The sequence below is a fragment of the Bos taurus genome, chromosome X, assembly GCF_002263795.3.
Source record: "Bos taurus isolate L1 Dominette 01449 registration number 42190680 breed Hereford chromosome X, ARS-UCD2.0, whole genome shotgun sequence".
Lineage (NCBI taxonomy): Eukaryota > Metazoa > Chordata > Mammalia > Artiodactyla > Bovidae > Bos > Bos taurus.
Window position 1 is genome coordinate 79539536 of NC_037357.1, and position 18127 is coordinate 79557662.

General features: G+C 40.1%; 1 protein-coding gene and 1 pseudogene across 5 annotated transcripts in view; one reads left to right on the top strand and one right to left on the bottom strand.

The window, feature by feature from the left end:
• Window positions 1-13352: 13352 nt before the first annotated feature.
• On the bottom strand, window positions 13353-13977 carry LOC112445198 (small ribosomal subunit protein eS1-like; annotated as a pseudogene).
• A 2330-nt stretch (window positions 13978-16307) lies between these two features.
• SNX12 (sorting nexin 12) overlaps window positions 16308-18127 on the top strand; it is a 63064-nt gene continuing 61244 nt past the window's right edge. For 4 of the 5 annotated variants that reach the window (XM_015461651.3, XM_005228013.5, XM_005228014.5 and 1 more), the window contains exon 1: window positions 16308-16582. In XM_015461651.3, coding sequence (XP_015317137.1) covers window positions 16418-16582 — 165 coding nt within the window. In that variant the 5' untranslated portion in view covers window positions 16308-16417. The remainder of the gene's footprint in view (window positions 16583-18127) is intronic. The other variant, NM_001103257.1, reaches the window with a different exon arrangement.

The window sequence follows — 18127 nt, forward strand, 5'->3', positions numbered from 1 at the left end:
ATTTATTTGGCTGCATTGGCTCTTAGTTGTGACAAGAGGGCTTAGTTGCCCTGAGGCATGTGAAATCTTAGTTCCCTGACCAGGGATCGAACCTTCACCCCCTGCACTGAAAGGCAGATTCTTAATCACTGGACCCCCAGGGAAATCCCTATTGAGTTTTTATTATGTATTAGGCACAGTGCTAAATGCTTTGCAAGGATTATCTGGTTTAATCCACAGAATAAGCATGTAAATTAAATACCATTACTATCTTAATTTCACAGAGGAAAATGAGACTTAAAGAGGGTAAAGGGATCTACTTAAGATCCAGAGTTACTAAGGAGAGAGCAGAGATACAAATCAGGGCCAGCTGACTCCAGAGCTTGCACAAATCAATTCACCTCTTTGGCTTTGTTTTTTTCTCTTGCAAAATGGGAATTTTGTATTAGGTGATCTCTAAAATCTCTCCTAGGTCTAAAATCCTATTTTCTGTGGTGCTTAAGATGGTTACAAGACTCCAGATTGAACTTTTGGCTTTAGACTGCCTTGAGCTTACACTTCACACCCATACAAATTCTGTCCTGGCTTCCTGCAGGAATAAGGTCCACAAAGCTTCATCTATCAGTATTCTGGCTCTTTGAACTGATCTTTGAGCTTTCTCATTAACCAGTCCTGTAGGCCTCTATGGTTCCAACCTTCAAACGGCATGATATTTACTAGGCTTATTATCAGAAGAGTGTCCAAAACACAAAAAGATGCTTGTATTTTATTTTTTAAAATTTTAACTTTTTTATTTTTATTTTTTTCTTTGGCTACACCTCACAGCATGTAGAACTTCCCCAACCAGGGATCAAACCCGAGCCCTCTGCAGTGGAAGTGTAGAATCTTAACCACTGGACAGCCAGGGAAGCCCCAAAATGCTTGCATTTTAAAATTTTATGAAAAGAGCTAGATGTGATACTTTATATGCTATATGCTCATAATTTTGTTTAAAATATGTTGAGAAAAAATAGGAAGAAATGTTTAAGTGTTAACGTGTTTTTTTTCTTTTTGCTTTCTTATATTTTTCCAATTTTCTTTGTGTATAACTCTTAAACTAAGGGCATTGTTTGATGTTTTGCTCTTTCTATAAGGAATTTGAGGCACTTTACCAGAACAAAAAACAGTACAAATGTCATCAGATTATAGAACTAGATCATCAGAGGCATGTAGAGGATGAAGCAGCTAGTGTGCAATGACTGAACATTAAATTAATCTCCTGAGCTGCCTAGGGGAACAGGGAAAACACAGTAAATTACACAATTCTTGTTATCAGAATGAAAGACACGTGGCCATTCCTCAAGAGAGATAGAGACTTTCGTCACTAAATTCTTTTTTCTTTCACTTGAAAAGACAGCGCTCCAGCAAACAAAATTTTTTGAAAAAAATAAAAAATTTGTAATCCTATTTGCCCTCATACAATTTTCAGCTTTGCCTTTTACAATTTTATGAAAACTTTTTTCAAGTTTCCTATCCTTGTCCACAGACACAAATAATTTTACATGGCTGCAATTAGATTCTATGTACCATTTTGTGTTGTTGCTTTTTTCAATGAACATATCATAAACACATTTTCATATTTTGTCTTCCAGAACTACAATTTTTACCAGCTACATAATGGTTCATCGCTGGCACTAAATTGCATAAGAAATTTCTCATATGGGATTTACCATAACAGATAATGTCCTCAGTAACAGTTTTGTAATGCACACAGAAGAGATTTTCATATTACTTTCTTGTAACTGTCCTGGCTAAAAGCCAAGGGTATAACATTAAAGCATTTCTGCAGGGGCCGAGCTAATATGGTTCAGGCATGTAACCTTCTGGTGCTCTAAGTTGATCTGAGGACACAACTTAAAATGCCACCTAAAGGAGTGGATGGATAGAATGTCCCTTACAATATATTCCATAAATATCTCTTCTCACAGTCAGGCTTTTGACAGGACCTCAGAAGCTGACTATACTTATTCTCTGATGAAGGCTAGAAGTGTTGGTATGCTCTGTTATTGACTGAGGCAGGATCCATATGTTTTGGAAGCCAAATGAACGAGTGGTTGGGTGACACGTTAACCTTCTGGCTTGAAAGTTGGGAAGTTTGACCAACTTTGTTGCCTGCATGGAAGTTTACCTCATATCACCGTGGAGGTAGGGTGCAGGTGATATCAGATTTTTCTTAGGAAGCAGCTTTTGGAACTGAGTTCCACACCACAGAGGAGGTATTTTTGATCTGAACAATTTTCAAAACCCATAACCAGTCAGGTGGCCTGAGCATAAGAAGGAAAGTCTTGTAGATATTCCAAAGGACCCTCTGCTTTTAGGAACTGTGGGATCCCATGTGTCTGCCAGTATGAATTAGCTGCAGAATGGGGGTTCATATTGACCAACTGAATCTTGGAGACTGTCACCAAGGACAATTGAAATTTTTTACGTAAATCATGTTGAGCTGTTATTTCTGGCACTAATTGTGTACCAGAGCCCATTGCCTCTGAAGAACCACATCTAATCTGTAGTAATATTATGTCAGCAGCATAAAGGTGGATTCTTCTTTTATTTAAATTTTTTATTGTATTAACATTACAGCCACAAGAAAAAAAATTTTTTTAATAGAAAAATAGAAGAAAATAATTTCCCACAAACTCACCGTCTTAACACAACTATCATTAGAATTTTGTGTACTTCTCTTATTTTTTTCAACATCAGATTTTTACATATTTATATTCATGCTTTGGCCACCTCATGCGAAGACTTGACTCATTGGAAAAGACTCTGATGCTGGGAGGGGTTGGGGGCAGGCGGAGAAGGGGACGACAGAGGATGAGATGGCTGGATGGCATCGCTGACTCGATGGACGTGAGTCTGAGTGAACTTGGGGAGTTGGTGATGGACAGGGAGGCCTGGCGTGCTGCGATTCATGGGGTCGCGAAGAGTAGGACATGACTGAGCGACTGATCTGATCTGATCTGATCTGATTCATGTTATGTATATAAATATGTGTCCTTTTAAAAAATATTTATTTATTTGGCTGCATCGGGTCTGGGTCTTAGTTGCGGTGTACTGGCCTAGTTGCCCCGAGGTATGTGAAATCTTAGGTTCCCCATAGTATGTGGGACCTTAGTTTCTTTGACCAGGGATTGAACCCACGTACCCTGCACAGCAAGACATATTCTTAACCACTGGCCACCAGGGAAGTCCCTGTGTCCTGTTTTAATATTTGCAGTTGCACAAGTAATACATGAGTACATTTTTCTTTAAAAATTCAGAACATTACAGAAAAATCCAAAAATTCCTTTGGTCCCTTATCTCACTCACCTTTCTTCCCTCCTTGAAGTTAACACTGTCATGGGTTTGATATGTACTCTTCCAGACCTTTTAAAAAATACTCTTACATAGGAAGAATGTAATATTGTTTTGTGTGCAATAAATGATTACATTCAGCAATTTTGAGATCTATCCTTATTGATATCTCTAGTTCATTCCCTTTAACTGCTGTATTGTATTCCATTTAATGAATATGCCACATTTCATTTAACCATTCCATAAGGGAGAATTCTTATCTTTGTGTGTGTGTGTGTGTGTGTGTGTGTGGTAAGAGGCTTAACAATTTTGCTAAACTGCCTCAGCTTCCCCAATGTCACTCTGAGCTGAGCATATTAATGCAAAGAGACAACCTGAAATTAAAAAAAAATAAGTCACTTTAGGAACACTACTACATTGTTGGTGGGAATGTAAACTGATACAGTCACCATGGAGAAAAATATGGAGATTTCTTTAAAAACTGAAAATAGAACTACCAGATGATTCAGCAATCCCACTCCTGGGGATATATCTGGAGAAAACCATAATTTGAAAAAAATACATTCTCCCCAATGTTTACTGCAGCATTATTTACAGTAGCCAGGACATTGAAGTAACCTAAATGTTCATCAACAGAAGAATGGATAAAGAAGATGTGGCAAATATATACAATAGAATGCTGTGCTGTGCTGTGCTGTGCTTAGTCACGCAGCTTACTCTGCCATAAAAAAGAATGAAATAGTGCCATTTTCAGCAAAATGGATGGACCTAGAGATTGTCATACTGAGTAAAGTAAGTCAGGCAGAGAAGGGCAAATATCATATAGTATCGCTCATTGGAAAAGACTCTGATGCTGGGAGGGATTGGGGGCAGGAGGAGAAGGGGACGACAGAGGATGAGATGGCTGGATGGCATCACCGACTGGATGGACATGAGTTTGAGTGAACACCGGGAGTTGGTGATGGACAGCGAGGCCTGGCGTGCTGTGATTCATGGGGTTGCAAAGAGTCGGACACGACTGAGCGACTGAACTGAACTGAACTGAACTGATCGCTTGTTTGTGGAGTCTAAAAAAAAAGCTACAAATGAACTTATCTACAAAACAAAATAAAGTTACAGATGTAGAAAATAAATTTATGGTTACCAGGGGATTAGGGAGGAGAGGGATAAATTGGAAGATTGAAATTACACATGCACACCACCCTATATAAAATAGCCTTTCTCTTCTCCACAGGATCTTCCTGACCCAGAAATTGAACCAGGGTCTGCTGCATTACAGGCAGATTCTTTACGAACTGAGCTATGAGGGAAGCCTATATAAAATAGATAACTAATAAGGACTTACTGTATAGCACATGGAAGTCTATTCAATACTCTGTAATGGACTATATGGGAAAAGAATCTAAAACGAGTGGATATATGTATATGTATAACTGATTCACTTTGCTATACACTGGAAACTAACACAATATTGTAAATCAACTATACTTTCATAAAAGAAAATTTTAAAGTCACTTTATATGCAGATACGGAGATGCTTGGTCCTCAGATCACCATCCTGTGAGTCTAGATTCTCAGTGCTATCCAATAGAAACTTCTGTGTTGATGGAAATGTTCTATATCTGTTCTGTTTGATACAGTAACCATTGGCCACATGTGTCTATTGAGCACTTGAAATGTGGCCAGGTGATTGAGGAGTTGAAATTTTAATTTAATTTAAATTTGGTCAAATGGCTAGTGGCTACTGTGTTGGATGGTGCAAGACTCTAGCATACAGTAATGGAAGCCACAATTTTCTATACTACAAATTGTATCATCAGGAGCTCTAAGACAATTGTGTCCCACTCTCTAAAGGTCAATGAATGATGCTAAGATCTTGTGTCGGTCCTTTTACATATCCTACCTTTAAGGTTCAGTCTCCTTGTTCCTGATTTCCAGATGTGTTAAAAGATGGATTATCATATGGAAAAGACAGGGTTGCTAGAAAAGCTTTCTGGGAAATGACTGTACTCAAATCAAACCATGTAGAAATTAATTTCTAATTCCAGCACCCTCACTTGACATTTGATAATTGAATCCCCCCAACCAACCATCCCACTAGTCCAGTGAAAGCTTCAGGGATAACAGGGCAGTATGCAAAGTCAACAGAATAATATGAACATCTTACAAAAACAGTCTTGGCTATGAGCAAGCGTTGTACAGTTAGTCGAGTTGTTTGTCATAAATGGGTTTAGATCCAGCAAGAACTAATCTACTTGTTTTCTATAAATGCCTCTGGGACTTCCCAAATCCTTGTCCAGATCTCTTTTATCACCCAGAATGTTCCCAACCATCCCACATAGTCTGCTAAATCTATAGCTCACATAGTTAAGCACGTGGTTATGCAATTTGCTTTCAGAGTAGGCTCCAGAATGTCCAGACCTAGTGTCCAGTTGATCTTCCCTGGCAACATCAGGCAGATATGACAGCACATGTGGGCTGAAGAAATACACAGTCTGCCCCTGGGGAATAGTGAAGCACGAGGCACAAACACACGTACTCTTAATACAGATAATAATAAAATAACACAAAAAATATGCTAGCTATGCCTGTAATAAAAATCCACGACCAGCTCCTCTTTTTCACGCGGGTGCCCGATGTATGAATGTATATACATACACCTATCCCCTTGTCTTTTTCTCCCCACTCCCCTTTCCTGTTCTTTCATGTTTACTTTCTTTGATCTTTTTCTCCTTCTGCCTCTGGCAGTTTCCACTGCGGATTCACTTTCTTCTTTTCCTGTGACCGGTCTTATAGCATCCTTCAACAAGGTCATGCACTCAGTTAATCTGTGAGCGGTATCAGGCCGTTAAGGTACAAGTTAAAGAAAAAGGAGGTTTAACGCAGTCCTGTTTTACTCATGATTTAGTCCGGAATATCAGAGGACTTCTACCTACCTTTAGACTTTCTATTTCAAGCTTTTTAAACAAGAAAGTCTTCCTACAGTCAGAATAGAAATAATGCTGTTTAAATAATTTGTTCTTGAAATAAAAATTTTGAAATACAGAAAAGAATTGCTTAAAGTAACTGTGGTTCCATCACCCAATGAAAAACACAGTTAATAATTTGGCTATATTTCTTTCCAGCATTATTTTTCCCTTCCACATAGATTTTTAAACAATGTTGTATTCATACTATACATACAATTTTGTGTTTTGGGTTTTGTCTTTCTCTCACTCAACATATAAGTATGTTTTAAAATGATTACACAGATTTATAAATACAATTTTAGTGCCTAAATAATATTCTATGAGTTGGATGTATCATAGTTTAATGATTTCCTTATTACTAGACATTTATCTTGAAGTGGTATTGAATGAGGATTTTCACAAGCATTGATTACCAAGGAACTATGTTAAGCACATATGATAGTCTCCAAACAGTAATTGCCCATGAAATCACAGGAAAATGATAGTTCAATAAAAGATTCAGTTTTTCAAAGCACAGTAGATTTCTCCATAAAGTTTAAAAGAATGTAATAGTTTTCAATCTTATAGTAGTGTTAGAACCTCCCTTTCCAAGATGACAGCCTGGCATAGTAGAAAGTAAAAATACTCTGGAATCAGATATTCTTTTCTTTATTCAATAAATATTAATCGAGTGCCTATTACATGCACTGTAAATACACCAATAAGGAAAACATAGTGCTTGCCCTAATGGAACATTCAGTCTAGTGGAGGTCCCAGACAATCAACATAGTTAATTACATACAGCATGATAAATACTAAGATGGGAAAAATATGGGGGGCTATTGATGTACTAGTGAGGGACACCTAACTTGAGCTTGTGGGTCAGGAAGGCTTCCTGGAAGAAGTGGTATCTAAACTTAGTTGTGAGAGATGAGTAGGAGTCAGCAGGCTAAAGATAGGAAGGGGACTGGAGGAGAGACTCTGTATTCCAGACAGAGGGAGCAGCAAGGATAAAGGCTTACAAGCAAGACAGAGACTCTTCATCTGAAGTGGTCTTTATTTTGCTATCATTATTAAATAACATTTTTTACTGAACACATTAATAGAATTCTGGGTCAATAGTGTTTTTTTCCCCAGTAATTTAAAGATGTTTTTCTACTGTCTTCTAACATCCATAGTTTCTGAGAAGTCAATTGTTTTTGAATCATTACATGTAATGTACTATTTTTTTCTGGCAGCTTTCAAGATTTTCTCTTGATCTTTGGTTCTTAGCAGTTTGACTATGATACACATAAGTGCAGTTTTATCCGTATTTATCCTGTGTGGGCTTTGCTGAGCTTGAATCTGTAAATATATGTCTTTCACCAAATTTGGAAGTGTTCAACCATTATCTCTTCTCATAATGTTTCTGGCCTTATTCTCTCTTTTCTCTTCTTCTGGGATGCTAATCACACATATTTTAGACCGCTGATGTTCTCTCATGAAGCTGTAAGTCTCTGTTAATTTTTTTCAACCCTTTTCTTCTTCAGATCAGATACTTTTTATTGCTATACCCTCAAATTCACTTACTTTTTCCTCTGTTGTTTCTGCTATTAAATGCATCTAGTTAATTTTTAAAACTTCAGATATTGTGTTTTTCAGTTTTAGAATCTCCATTTACTTCCTTTTAAAATATTTTCTATTTCTCTGCTGAAGTTTCCTATCTTTTCATTCATTTCCAGGGCATTTTTACTCTCCTCATTGAGCATCATCATCTCAGGGTTGGCATCCATTGTTTTCCCCTTGAAAATGTGTCACGTTTTCTTGATTCTTCATATATTGAGTGATTTTAGAGTGTTTCCTAGACATTGTGAATGTTATGTTGTGGAGTCTCTGGATACTGTTATATTTCTCTTAAGAGTGAGGATGCATTTGTTTCAGCAGGCAATTAACTTGGTTAAATTAAAAATAAAAACCCTGCCTTGCCTGTGATGGGTGGCAGCTCAAATCTCAGTTCCGTTCTTTTATCTTAGATGAAAGTTGCTTTCAGTCTGCCCTGTGCATGCATGGTTTAGGATAAGTCTTGAGAGGAATTTATACGGATAATTTAGGGCTCCTTTTCTCAGGATCTCTTTCTGATCTATTCCCTCACTTTCTAGAGACTGTGGTTTCCCCAGATCCTGTCCTCTGGCTCTTCAGGCTAGAAATAGGATGGTTTTCTATTGTACTTTTAGCCATGTGGTTGGTGACTGCAGCCTGTTGTCAGGCTAAATCTGTAAAAAGTAGGAACCTTGGCCTATGCTGTCCCTTTCTTCCAAGTTCCAACCTCTGTCCAGTGTTTGCCTACTTTTGTTTTCTCTCTGGAGTTTTCAGGTGTGTGTGTGTGTGTGTGTGAGTGTGAGTGTGTGTGTGAGAGAGTGTGTGTGTGTGTATTTTGTCCAAAGTTTATAGTTGTTGCTGCTGCTGCTGCTGCTAAGTCGCTTCAGTCGTGTCCAAGTCTGTGTGACCCCATAGACAGCAGCGCACCAGGCTCCCCCGTCCCTGGGATTCTCCAGGCAAGAACACTGGAGTGGGTTGCCGTTTCCTTCTCCAATGCATGAAAGTGAAAAGTGAAGGTGAAGTCACTCAGTCGTGTCCAACTCTTAGCGACCCCATGGCCTGCAGCCTACCAGGCTCCACCGTCCATGGGATTTTCCAGGCAAGAGTACTGGAGTGGGGTGCCATTGCCTTCTCCGTTATAGTTGTTGTTGAGGGCTTATTCCACCAAACCTGTGAGAGATTCTCAGATGAGCTTACTTTATATTTTGGGAGGAAGAATCATAGCCCTCAACTTCTCTCTTTTTCACCTTAACATTTCTCTATATTATTACCCATATCCTCCTCTTGCTTCAGAGGAAAAAAAAAGGCTAACTTGTTTGCTTTTTCCCATCACCTCCTGTTTTTAGCAGGAACTATAGTTATTCCAACCATTTTATTTATTCAGTTATTCAACAAATATGTATTGAGTCAGGCATTGAACTAGGCATTATAAGTATTAATAATAAGAGCAAGTCAAAATAGACTGTACTTCACTGAGACTGCTCTCTTCAAGGTGATCAAAGGTCTGGCTTCTTAATCACCAGATCAAATAACCTTATCTTAGTCTCATCCTTTCTAACTTCATTGATCCATCCTCTATTGACTCTGGTAACCAGTCTCTCCTTAAAACTCTTCTTTATCTCTCAGTTCTCTCACCTCATTGATTTCTCTTTTAATTTTCCAAGTAGAGGAATTCTCAGAGACCTTGTCCTTGGCTCCTTTCTTCTCTTGTCCTTGACAGTCTTACTCAACCTTAGTTTTTCAACTACCACTTCCACGCTCCAGACTCCAAGTCTCTATCTTCAGTCCTCATATCTCTCTTGAGATTGAAACTTGAATTTCAGCTGTTTGTATCCACTTGGTTGCCTAACAATTACATTAAACTACACATAGACAAAATCCAACTCCTTATCTAGCTCCTGAACCTACTCTTCCTCCTGTGCTTTTTATTTTGGTTAATTCTTGATACCATAAGGGTATAATTAAATAAGGGCTGAATCAGGGCCGTTGCAAAAGGGATTCTCACGTTGGGTGGGAAGTTTGACAATACAGAAAGCTCTAAAGTCCCTCCTAATTCTGTGATTCCATTATGGTTCCAGCACAGTGTTATCCATTTCCTTTAAGGAGCTGGGAATCAAACTGGGGGAGAAAACAATTGAGTGATAGTTCTGACTTCAAAGGGCTTCCCTTGTGGCTCAGACGGTAAAGCGTCTGCCTACAATGCAGGAGACCTGGGTTCGATCCCTGGGTTGGGAACTTCCCCTGGAGAAGGAAATGGCAGCCCACTCCAGTATTCTTGCCTGGAAAATCTCATGGACGGAGGAGCCTGGTAGGCTACAGTCCATGGGGTCACAAAGAGTCGGACATGACTGAGCGACTTCACTTCACTTCACTTCTGACTTCAAATGAAAGCAGGAATTCAGAGAAAGGAGATAGTGAGCATTGAAGTAGTAAGAGAAGACTAAGCTATTCAAAGGTAGAAGCTATATACTCTATTTAATTTCTATCCTCACAGCGCCCATTCTCTACACACTGTAGCAACTCTATAAAGACATTTTGAATGATTTTTGTAATCATCATTAATGTTTATTGAGTACACATTGAGTGCATAGTTCTTCACTAAATGATGCAGGGGTTAACCAAGATTTGATGTAGTCCCTGACCTTTCCCAATCAATCAGTCAACCAACAAATATTTGCTGAGTGCCTATTATTTGCAATACGCCATGCTAGGCATTATGGGGGATACATGATGCAAGAGAAATAAAAGTTGTAGTCTTTTCACTTAAGGAGTTTACAGTATGGTTGGTAAGATGAGACATGTATAAGTATAAAACTAATTAAAAATGTGAATCAGAGCCAAATGAACACTACAGATTATAAGTTTGTAGAAAATTTCAAAAGTACAGCTTACTGTAGACTGGATGAATATGGAGGTTTTATGGAGGAGGTGGGACCTGCACTGGGCTTTGAAGGATGGACAGAAATTAAATAATCTTGAAGTTACCATAGGCATTAAGAATATAGAATTCAATACAAAAAGTTTCAGATTAAAGGGCAGATGAAGAACATCTAGGCAGGAGCAGGCAATTTACACCAGAATGTTACTAAGCTGTTGTTAGTGAAATTCTACCCCTTATTCCATTTTTTTTTTTTGGTCTTTCTGCCCTTTTTCATTTTCTAATTCTTTTTTTCATCTTACTCCCTTTATGGTGATATATAGGGCTAAAAGAATCTTTGTGAGGCAGGTTGAAAACCTGGGCTCAGAAACCAGACCGTGTGGGTTCAAATCCTGGCTTTACCATTCATTAGGTGTGTGATTTTGGGCAAATTGCTTAATCTGTCTGTGCCTCATCAGTAAAATGCAGCTATAAAAATAGCACCTATGCCATAGGATTATTTTGAGGATTAACTAACTGAGTTAAAATATATAAAGTGCCTAAAAGAGTGCCTGGCATATAGTATGTATTCAATAAATCTTAGCTTTTATTAAGGAAAGAAGGCTGGCTAACTACAACATTATTATCTTTCCAGGTCTTATTGTTGCTAGATAATTTGTTAAATAATTAACAAACACCCTTATGGAAGTTGGAGGCCAGCCTCCTGTCAGCTAAAGGTTAGGTCTTTAGTTAACACCTGATAAACACGCATAGACACACACACACTTAGGCCACACCACTTTTCCCCAGATAGCCCTCACCCCTAGGCAATCCAGAGACACTTTAGTAAAATAAACACAATCACCAACTCAAATAGACAAATTGAGTATTTAAAGAACTTTTCATTAACATTGTGAGGGAACTGACAACTTTTAGAAGGGATTTAGTTAAAGTAGAGGTGATCCCTAGGGAGGTGCCAGGTGAAATTAGGGTTAAATGAACTTCAAGGGGAGAAATCACTACTGGTAGTAGGCAGCTGGATGAATGTGTGCAGACAGCAGGGCATCATAAGAAGGTAGGTAAACTCTGGGCCAACATTGCCTGGAGGAGACTGTGTCATGAGTCCCACTTTCTGGATTTCCTCTCTCCACTACCTGTTTTGCACTCAGACCTTTCCCCTACTCCCTCCCTGCAGTTCTAGACCCCTGCTCCCAAGAACAAAAACACTCCAAATTATAGGTGTTCTTGATGTGCCAATTCCTCGGGACAGGCTGAAGAGAAACTAAAAAGAAGTTCTTGTCACTCTTGTTGCAAATGACTGATTCAGAGATTGTGCAATCTCCTTTGAAAAAAGTTAAAGGGCAGAAAGATGGATAAATGTATGTTTGATTAAAGTAAGTATTGCCTGTGGACAGGAGGATGAACTACTGAGATTCCTTCCAATTTGAGGATCCTAAATTCTCTCTTATCCTCCCCCCAACTCTGGATTCCTTTTGACAAAGGATGAACACAGTCAAAAAGACCCAACAGAAAAGAAAATAGGCATTGCTATCACATCACACTCTGATGTTACCTGTTTGCCAAGAGATCTGACTTGGCTATTCTATTCTGCATGTGTGTGTGTGTGTGTGTATGGGAGCCAGATGATAGCAGGAACCAGATGATAACAGCTGTCAATTGCATTATTACTGCAAAGGATTTAACTAGCCCAGTAATCAACTTCTCTCTTTCTATAAACTTCTACCCCCCTCCACAGCTGTTAAACATATTCAAATCTCCTTTCTCTTTAAACAAAACAAACAAATCTTTCTTTGTCAATGTATTGCTTTCTATCTACCACATTCCTGGATTCTTGGGCAAGCTTCTCAAAAGAATAGTCTCTACTAAACGTTTTCACTTCACCTCTGATTCAGTTCTTAATCTTCTGCAATCTGGGTTCTACTTCCAGTGCTCTGCCAAACCTTTCACCTTTAGATAATTGTTAAACTGAGTGGACATCTTCCAGGTCTTATTTGACCATTCTATTGTATTAAACATTGTTACCACCTACTTGTTCCTTTTGGAAACATTTTTTATTTCTCTCCCTTCAGATCACTAGTGTCTCCTGGTTCTCTTTCTACCTCTCTGACAACTCCTTTCTAGGTTTCCTTCACAAGATTCTCTTCCTGTGCCTGTCTTCTAATTTTTTCCCAACTATAAACAGTTTTATTTTTTTATTTTTCTGATGAAAAAAGATACATATTTATTGTTAAAGGGCTTCCTTGGTGGCTCAGTTGGTAAAGAATCTGCCTACAATGTGGGAGACCTGAGTTCGATCCCTGGGTTGGGAAATTCCATGGACTATCCATGGGGTCACAAAGAGTCGGACACGACTTTCATTTTCACTTCACCTATTGTTAAAAATTAGATCCTTTAGAAAATTATAACTAAAAACATAAAAGTGAAACTCTACAACCACACAGAGGTAACTACCACTAACATTTTGATTTATAACCTTCTGGTCTTTAAAAATTATTATATATATCATATACAGTAATACATGGCATTTTAATGGATGGTATCACTGATGCAATGGACATGAACTTGGGCAGAATTCCGGTTATGGTGAGTGACAGGGAGGCCTGGCGTGCTGCAGTCCATGGGGTCACAAAGAGTCAGACACAATTGGGCAAATGAACAACAACATACAGTAATACAAGTGGTATCATATTACAGTATCTTTTTTCACAAATAAGGTCTTATATTTGTCACCATTAAAAGTCTGCATTTTAAACAGATTCTTGGACTGGTGGCTCATACCAATCAGGTCGTTCAACTTCAGCACCTGTCTCATCCCCAATAGCTTTTCCAGAACTACTACCTTCACCATGTTGCTCCATGAGTTTTCCCAATTCAAACTTGGGCTTCTTCAGCATTTTTACTTTTCTAACAAAGACTTCATGAAACAGATAAATAGATTGGCAAGACTTTTCTATGTCTCTTCCAATGCTGTCTGGAATCAATTTATTTTTCAAGTCATTTGTCTGCACCTCTCGGGTCACAATTTCCTTCATCTTCTTCTGAACTTGGCAGATCTGCTGGTGCTGGGTATAAGAAGTCTTACAAATTTGATTGTTGCATTTTTAGTAAAACCCACACAGAAGAGATGAAGCAAATAATCATCAGTAGTCTTGACATCAATGTTAGCTTCAATCATGGTATTTTCTTTTTGGCTTCCTTTTTGTTGCCTTTCATAAGGCGCTTGTTCTTGTCGATCATCATGATTGAGGATATTTTTTTTTAACCAGCTTTCCCCCACTTTTTTTGTGGGCATTATCCCATATCAATGAATATAAGAACATTATTTTAAATGGATACATGGGAGAACCCTGAATTTGGCCATTTACACAAGACAGTGAGTTTTACTATTGAGGTGAAAATTTTGAGCCAAAAGTTTTGATAAATAACATCAAACAATTTTTTTGGCCATGCCCCCAAGGCTTGCAGGATCTTAGTTTTCTGACTAGGGATTGAACTTGGGCCCTGGCAGTGAAAGAGCCAAGTCTTAACCACTGGACTACAAGGGAATTCCCATTAAAAATTTTTTTTTAATACAAAAGCACTTAAACATAAATGAAATGAATATGAAAAACAACTCTCTCTGCTGTCCCTGATTCCTGTTTTCCAGTTCTGTTCTCCAGAGACAAGCAGTATTACGAGTTTCTTGAGGTCAAAGGCTTTTTTTTTTTTTTTTTTTTAATATATACTGCCAGTTAGCCTCCCAGAAAGACTATATGGATTTACACTCTCATCAACATTGCATGCCTTCACCAATTTTTAAATATTCTGTCCTTGCCTCTTCACATTTTTCTTTCTACACTATATGCTGATAGTTCCCAAATCTCTAGCCCTAATCACATCCTTGAGCTCCAGGCCAGTATTTCCAACCACTTCCTGAACATTTGGAGGTCCTATAGATACCCCAGATTCATCTAAATTGAACTCACTGTCTTCCCTCCCAAGTTCACTCTTCTTTCTGTAATGCCAGTTTTGATTGGTGGTACCAGCAATCTGGGCTTCCCTGGTGGCTCAGACAGTAAAGAACTTGCCTGTAATGCAGGAGACCTAGGTTCGATCCCTGGGTCGGGAAGATCTCCTGGAGAAGGGAATGGCAACTCACTCCAGTATTCTTGCCTGGAGAATCCCATGGACAGAGGAGCCTGGTGGGCTATAGTTCATATGGTCACAAAGAGTCAGACACGACTGACTGAGTTACTAACACTTTCACATTCACTGCATAGCAAGAAATGAGCAGTCACTGGATAAACTTAAAAAGTACACAAGGCTTCTGTTTGGGATCACAAAGAGTCGGACGTGGCTGGGCAACTTTCACTTCACTTTACTTCACTTTCACCAGCAATCTACCTAGTTACCTATCTCAGAAACCTAGGAGTCATTTTATTATTTTCTCTCTCTCCCTCAAATAGTAATAATAGCTAATAGTTACTGAACACTTACTGTTTGCACATATTTTATTTCATTTAATTCTCACCAAAGCCCCAGAGGTAGTTTTTAGTCTTATTTCCATTTTACAGAAGAGGAAAACTTGTTGGATAACATGTCAAGGCTGTATAGCTAGGAAGCAACGATCTAAACCCAGGCAGCCTAAGTCCATAGCTCACACATTTAGGCCCTACAACCACCATATCTAATCAGATACAACTCCTACCTATTTTATTTCCTCAGTCTCAGCCTTCTGTCTTCCCCTTTCTCCACTCCCACCGCCACCACCTGATTCCAAGTACTATTGCAGATACTCATAATTGGTCACATTCAACTCCGATACATCTTCTTCCATGTTGCCTGCAACATAATCCTTCTAAAACACAAATCTGATTGTGTCTTTTTTTTTCTTTCTATTGAAGATCCTTCAGTGGTTTCTTACTGCCTACATTATAAAGCCAAAGATCCTTTGCTTAATATACAACAATCATCTTCATCTGACCATCCCCAGCCAGGCTACCTCTCTAAGCACTTCCATAACACAACCTGAATTGGTGATAACTGTCTAAAAATATTGTGCAGCTTCTTATCTGGATGACTTTGCATATGCTATTCCTTTTTGTCGCTTTCCTGGCATCATAAGTAGCGCTCACTGAGTGCTCAACTGCGTGTGAAATGAATTGAAACTATCAGTGGCACAAGTGGCCAGGCTGCGTTCTACGTTTTTAATATTGTTGGAACCCCACCCTCGGGAGACCACCTTTCTATTTTCGCGCAAAACCAGGACTTATTCAGGTCCCGGAGCTTCGGCCTATCACTGTAGGATCCCAGCTTGCGGGGAAGTGCCCACTGCTGATGGATGCATAATATAAAAACAATTTCTTGGGTTGAGGAGCAGCGATTGGCGGACCTCCCCTGTAGTCCTTCCTAGGATACTGGGGGAATACGTGTTGGAGATGCAGGTTCCGGGGCAGTCACACACACACTGCCCGGAAGTCTGAATGATGCTTTCTCGGTACAGGAGTGCAGGCCGTCAGCTTAGCCACTATTCAGGGTTCCGGGCCCTTGGCCGTGGCGGCGTGCGCGTGCGTGCGTGCGTGCGTGGGCGCGCGTGCGCGGCGCCGCCGTCTGTGGGTTGGCTGGTTATTTTGCAAGCGGGAGGGGCCGTGCGCGCTCTCTGTCTTCGGCCTCTGTCCCCCGACCCCCCCCTTTCCCCGGTCTGGGTCTCTCCTTCGGAAAGATGTCGGACACGGCAGTAGCTGACACTCGGCGCCTTAACTCGAAGCCGCAGGACCTGACCGACGCTTACGGGCCTCCGAGTAACTTCCTGGAGATCGACATCTTTAATCCACAGACGGTGGGCGTGGGCCGCGCGCGCTTCACCACCTATGAGGTTCGCATGCGGGTGAGTCACGGGGTGAGGGAGACAGCTGAGGGAGGACCGGGCGGCTGGGCGGGAAGGGCGGGGGCGGGGAGGGGGAAAGACTGCCATTGGGAAGGCTAACGGTGGAGGAAACACTTGAGGGGTCATTTGGGGGTTAGGGGCTTAGTAGGTTTGCTGAGAGGTCTGCACACAAGGTTGTGGCCTGAGGATGCAGAAAACTCCTGAGGGGGAACTCCTGGCCCAATGACCAGCCTGAGGGAAAACAAGTACCCAGGAGCAAGAAGGAAGCATGGCTGGAGACGGTGGGGGTGGAGAGGAATTCCAGGAAGTAGGAATCAGAACTGTAGCAACAGAAGGAGGGAAGGAAGAGTGGAAGAGGGCTGGGGAATGGAAAGCCAAAGCTATATGCTGCGGGGTCCCAAAACGAGGTTGTGGGAAGTCAGTCTGAGGAAGGGGATCAGGAAGGCCCAACTTCTTCCTAATGAGGTCTCCGTGGATGATCAGTTCTGCTCAGTCGTGTCCTACTCTTTGTGACCCCATGGACTGCAGCACACCAGGCTTCCCTGTCCATCACCAATTCCCGGAGCTTGCTCAAACTCACGTCGAGTCGGTGATGCCCTCCAACAATCTCATCCTCTGTCGTGGATGATGGGGTTGAGCAAAGCCTGGGTTAAAGGGAAGAGAGACTACAGGAAAGGGAGACAGTGGACTTGGTGGAGCAGAAATAAGAACGGGAGGCTCCTTGAGTGCTTCCCAGACTTGTGTGGAATTAACATCTGAAAGAAGTGTTCAGTGCTTGTTTTCTCAGGTACTACATGCTCACTGGAAAACCTGACCTTGCAACTCGGATTGGTGGATTGTTAGTCACTGCCCTCATCTTGTGCTGACCCTTTAGATTTGAAGTATCCAGAATGTTTATTTCAGTATTTACTGGCTCTCATTTGGGTTTTCTGTATATGAATGGCCATTTGCCCTTTCTGCCCTAGATAAACCTTTTGGATTCATTATATTAGTCCTTGGTCTGTAGTCAACTTTAATATATGACATTTAAGTACTGCTCTAGGAGTGGCTTCTTCCAGTGTGCACTACAGAGGACTTTATTCTCTAGTTCTTAGTCCACCATGCAAGGATGGAATGTGCAGAGTACATGGTTTGCAGGTTCTTTGCCCCCACTGAAGTGGCTACAGGCAAAAAGGTTGAGAGCCATTTCCTAATTTTCCTTATGTTTTCTTCTCAGACTAGAGGGCCAGAATATTCTCTATGGACAGCATGCTGCTCAAACAGCATTTGAAGACCTAAAAGAGTGTATGTGCTTTTATTTTTGAATGAATGAATTGAATGAGAGAGTATGCTGTCCCAACTGAACTTTGAAATCTAACTGAGAAGTGATGATCTCCAAATTCCAAGTTTGGCAAAGTCCAAACTGAAGAAAGAAACACGAATAGCAGAAAATGAGAAAAACTCATCTATATAAGAATTATATGAAATCATCTCTTTGGGGAAGAATGGATGTTAGATCCCTCAAAATATGATAAAACTTGGGAACTGTTAATGGTAGAGAATTTA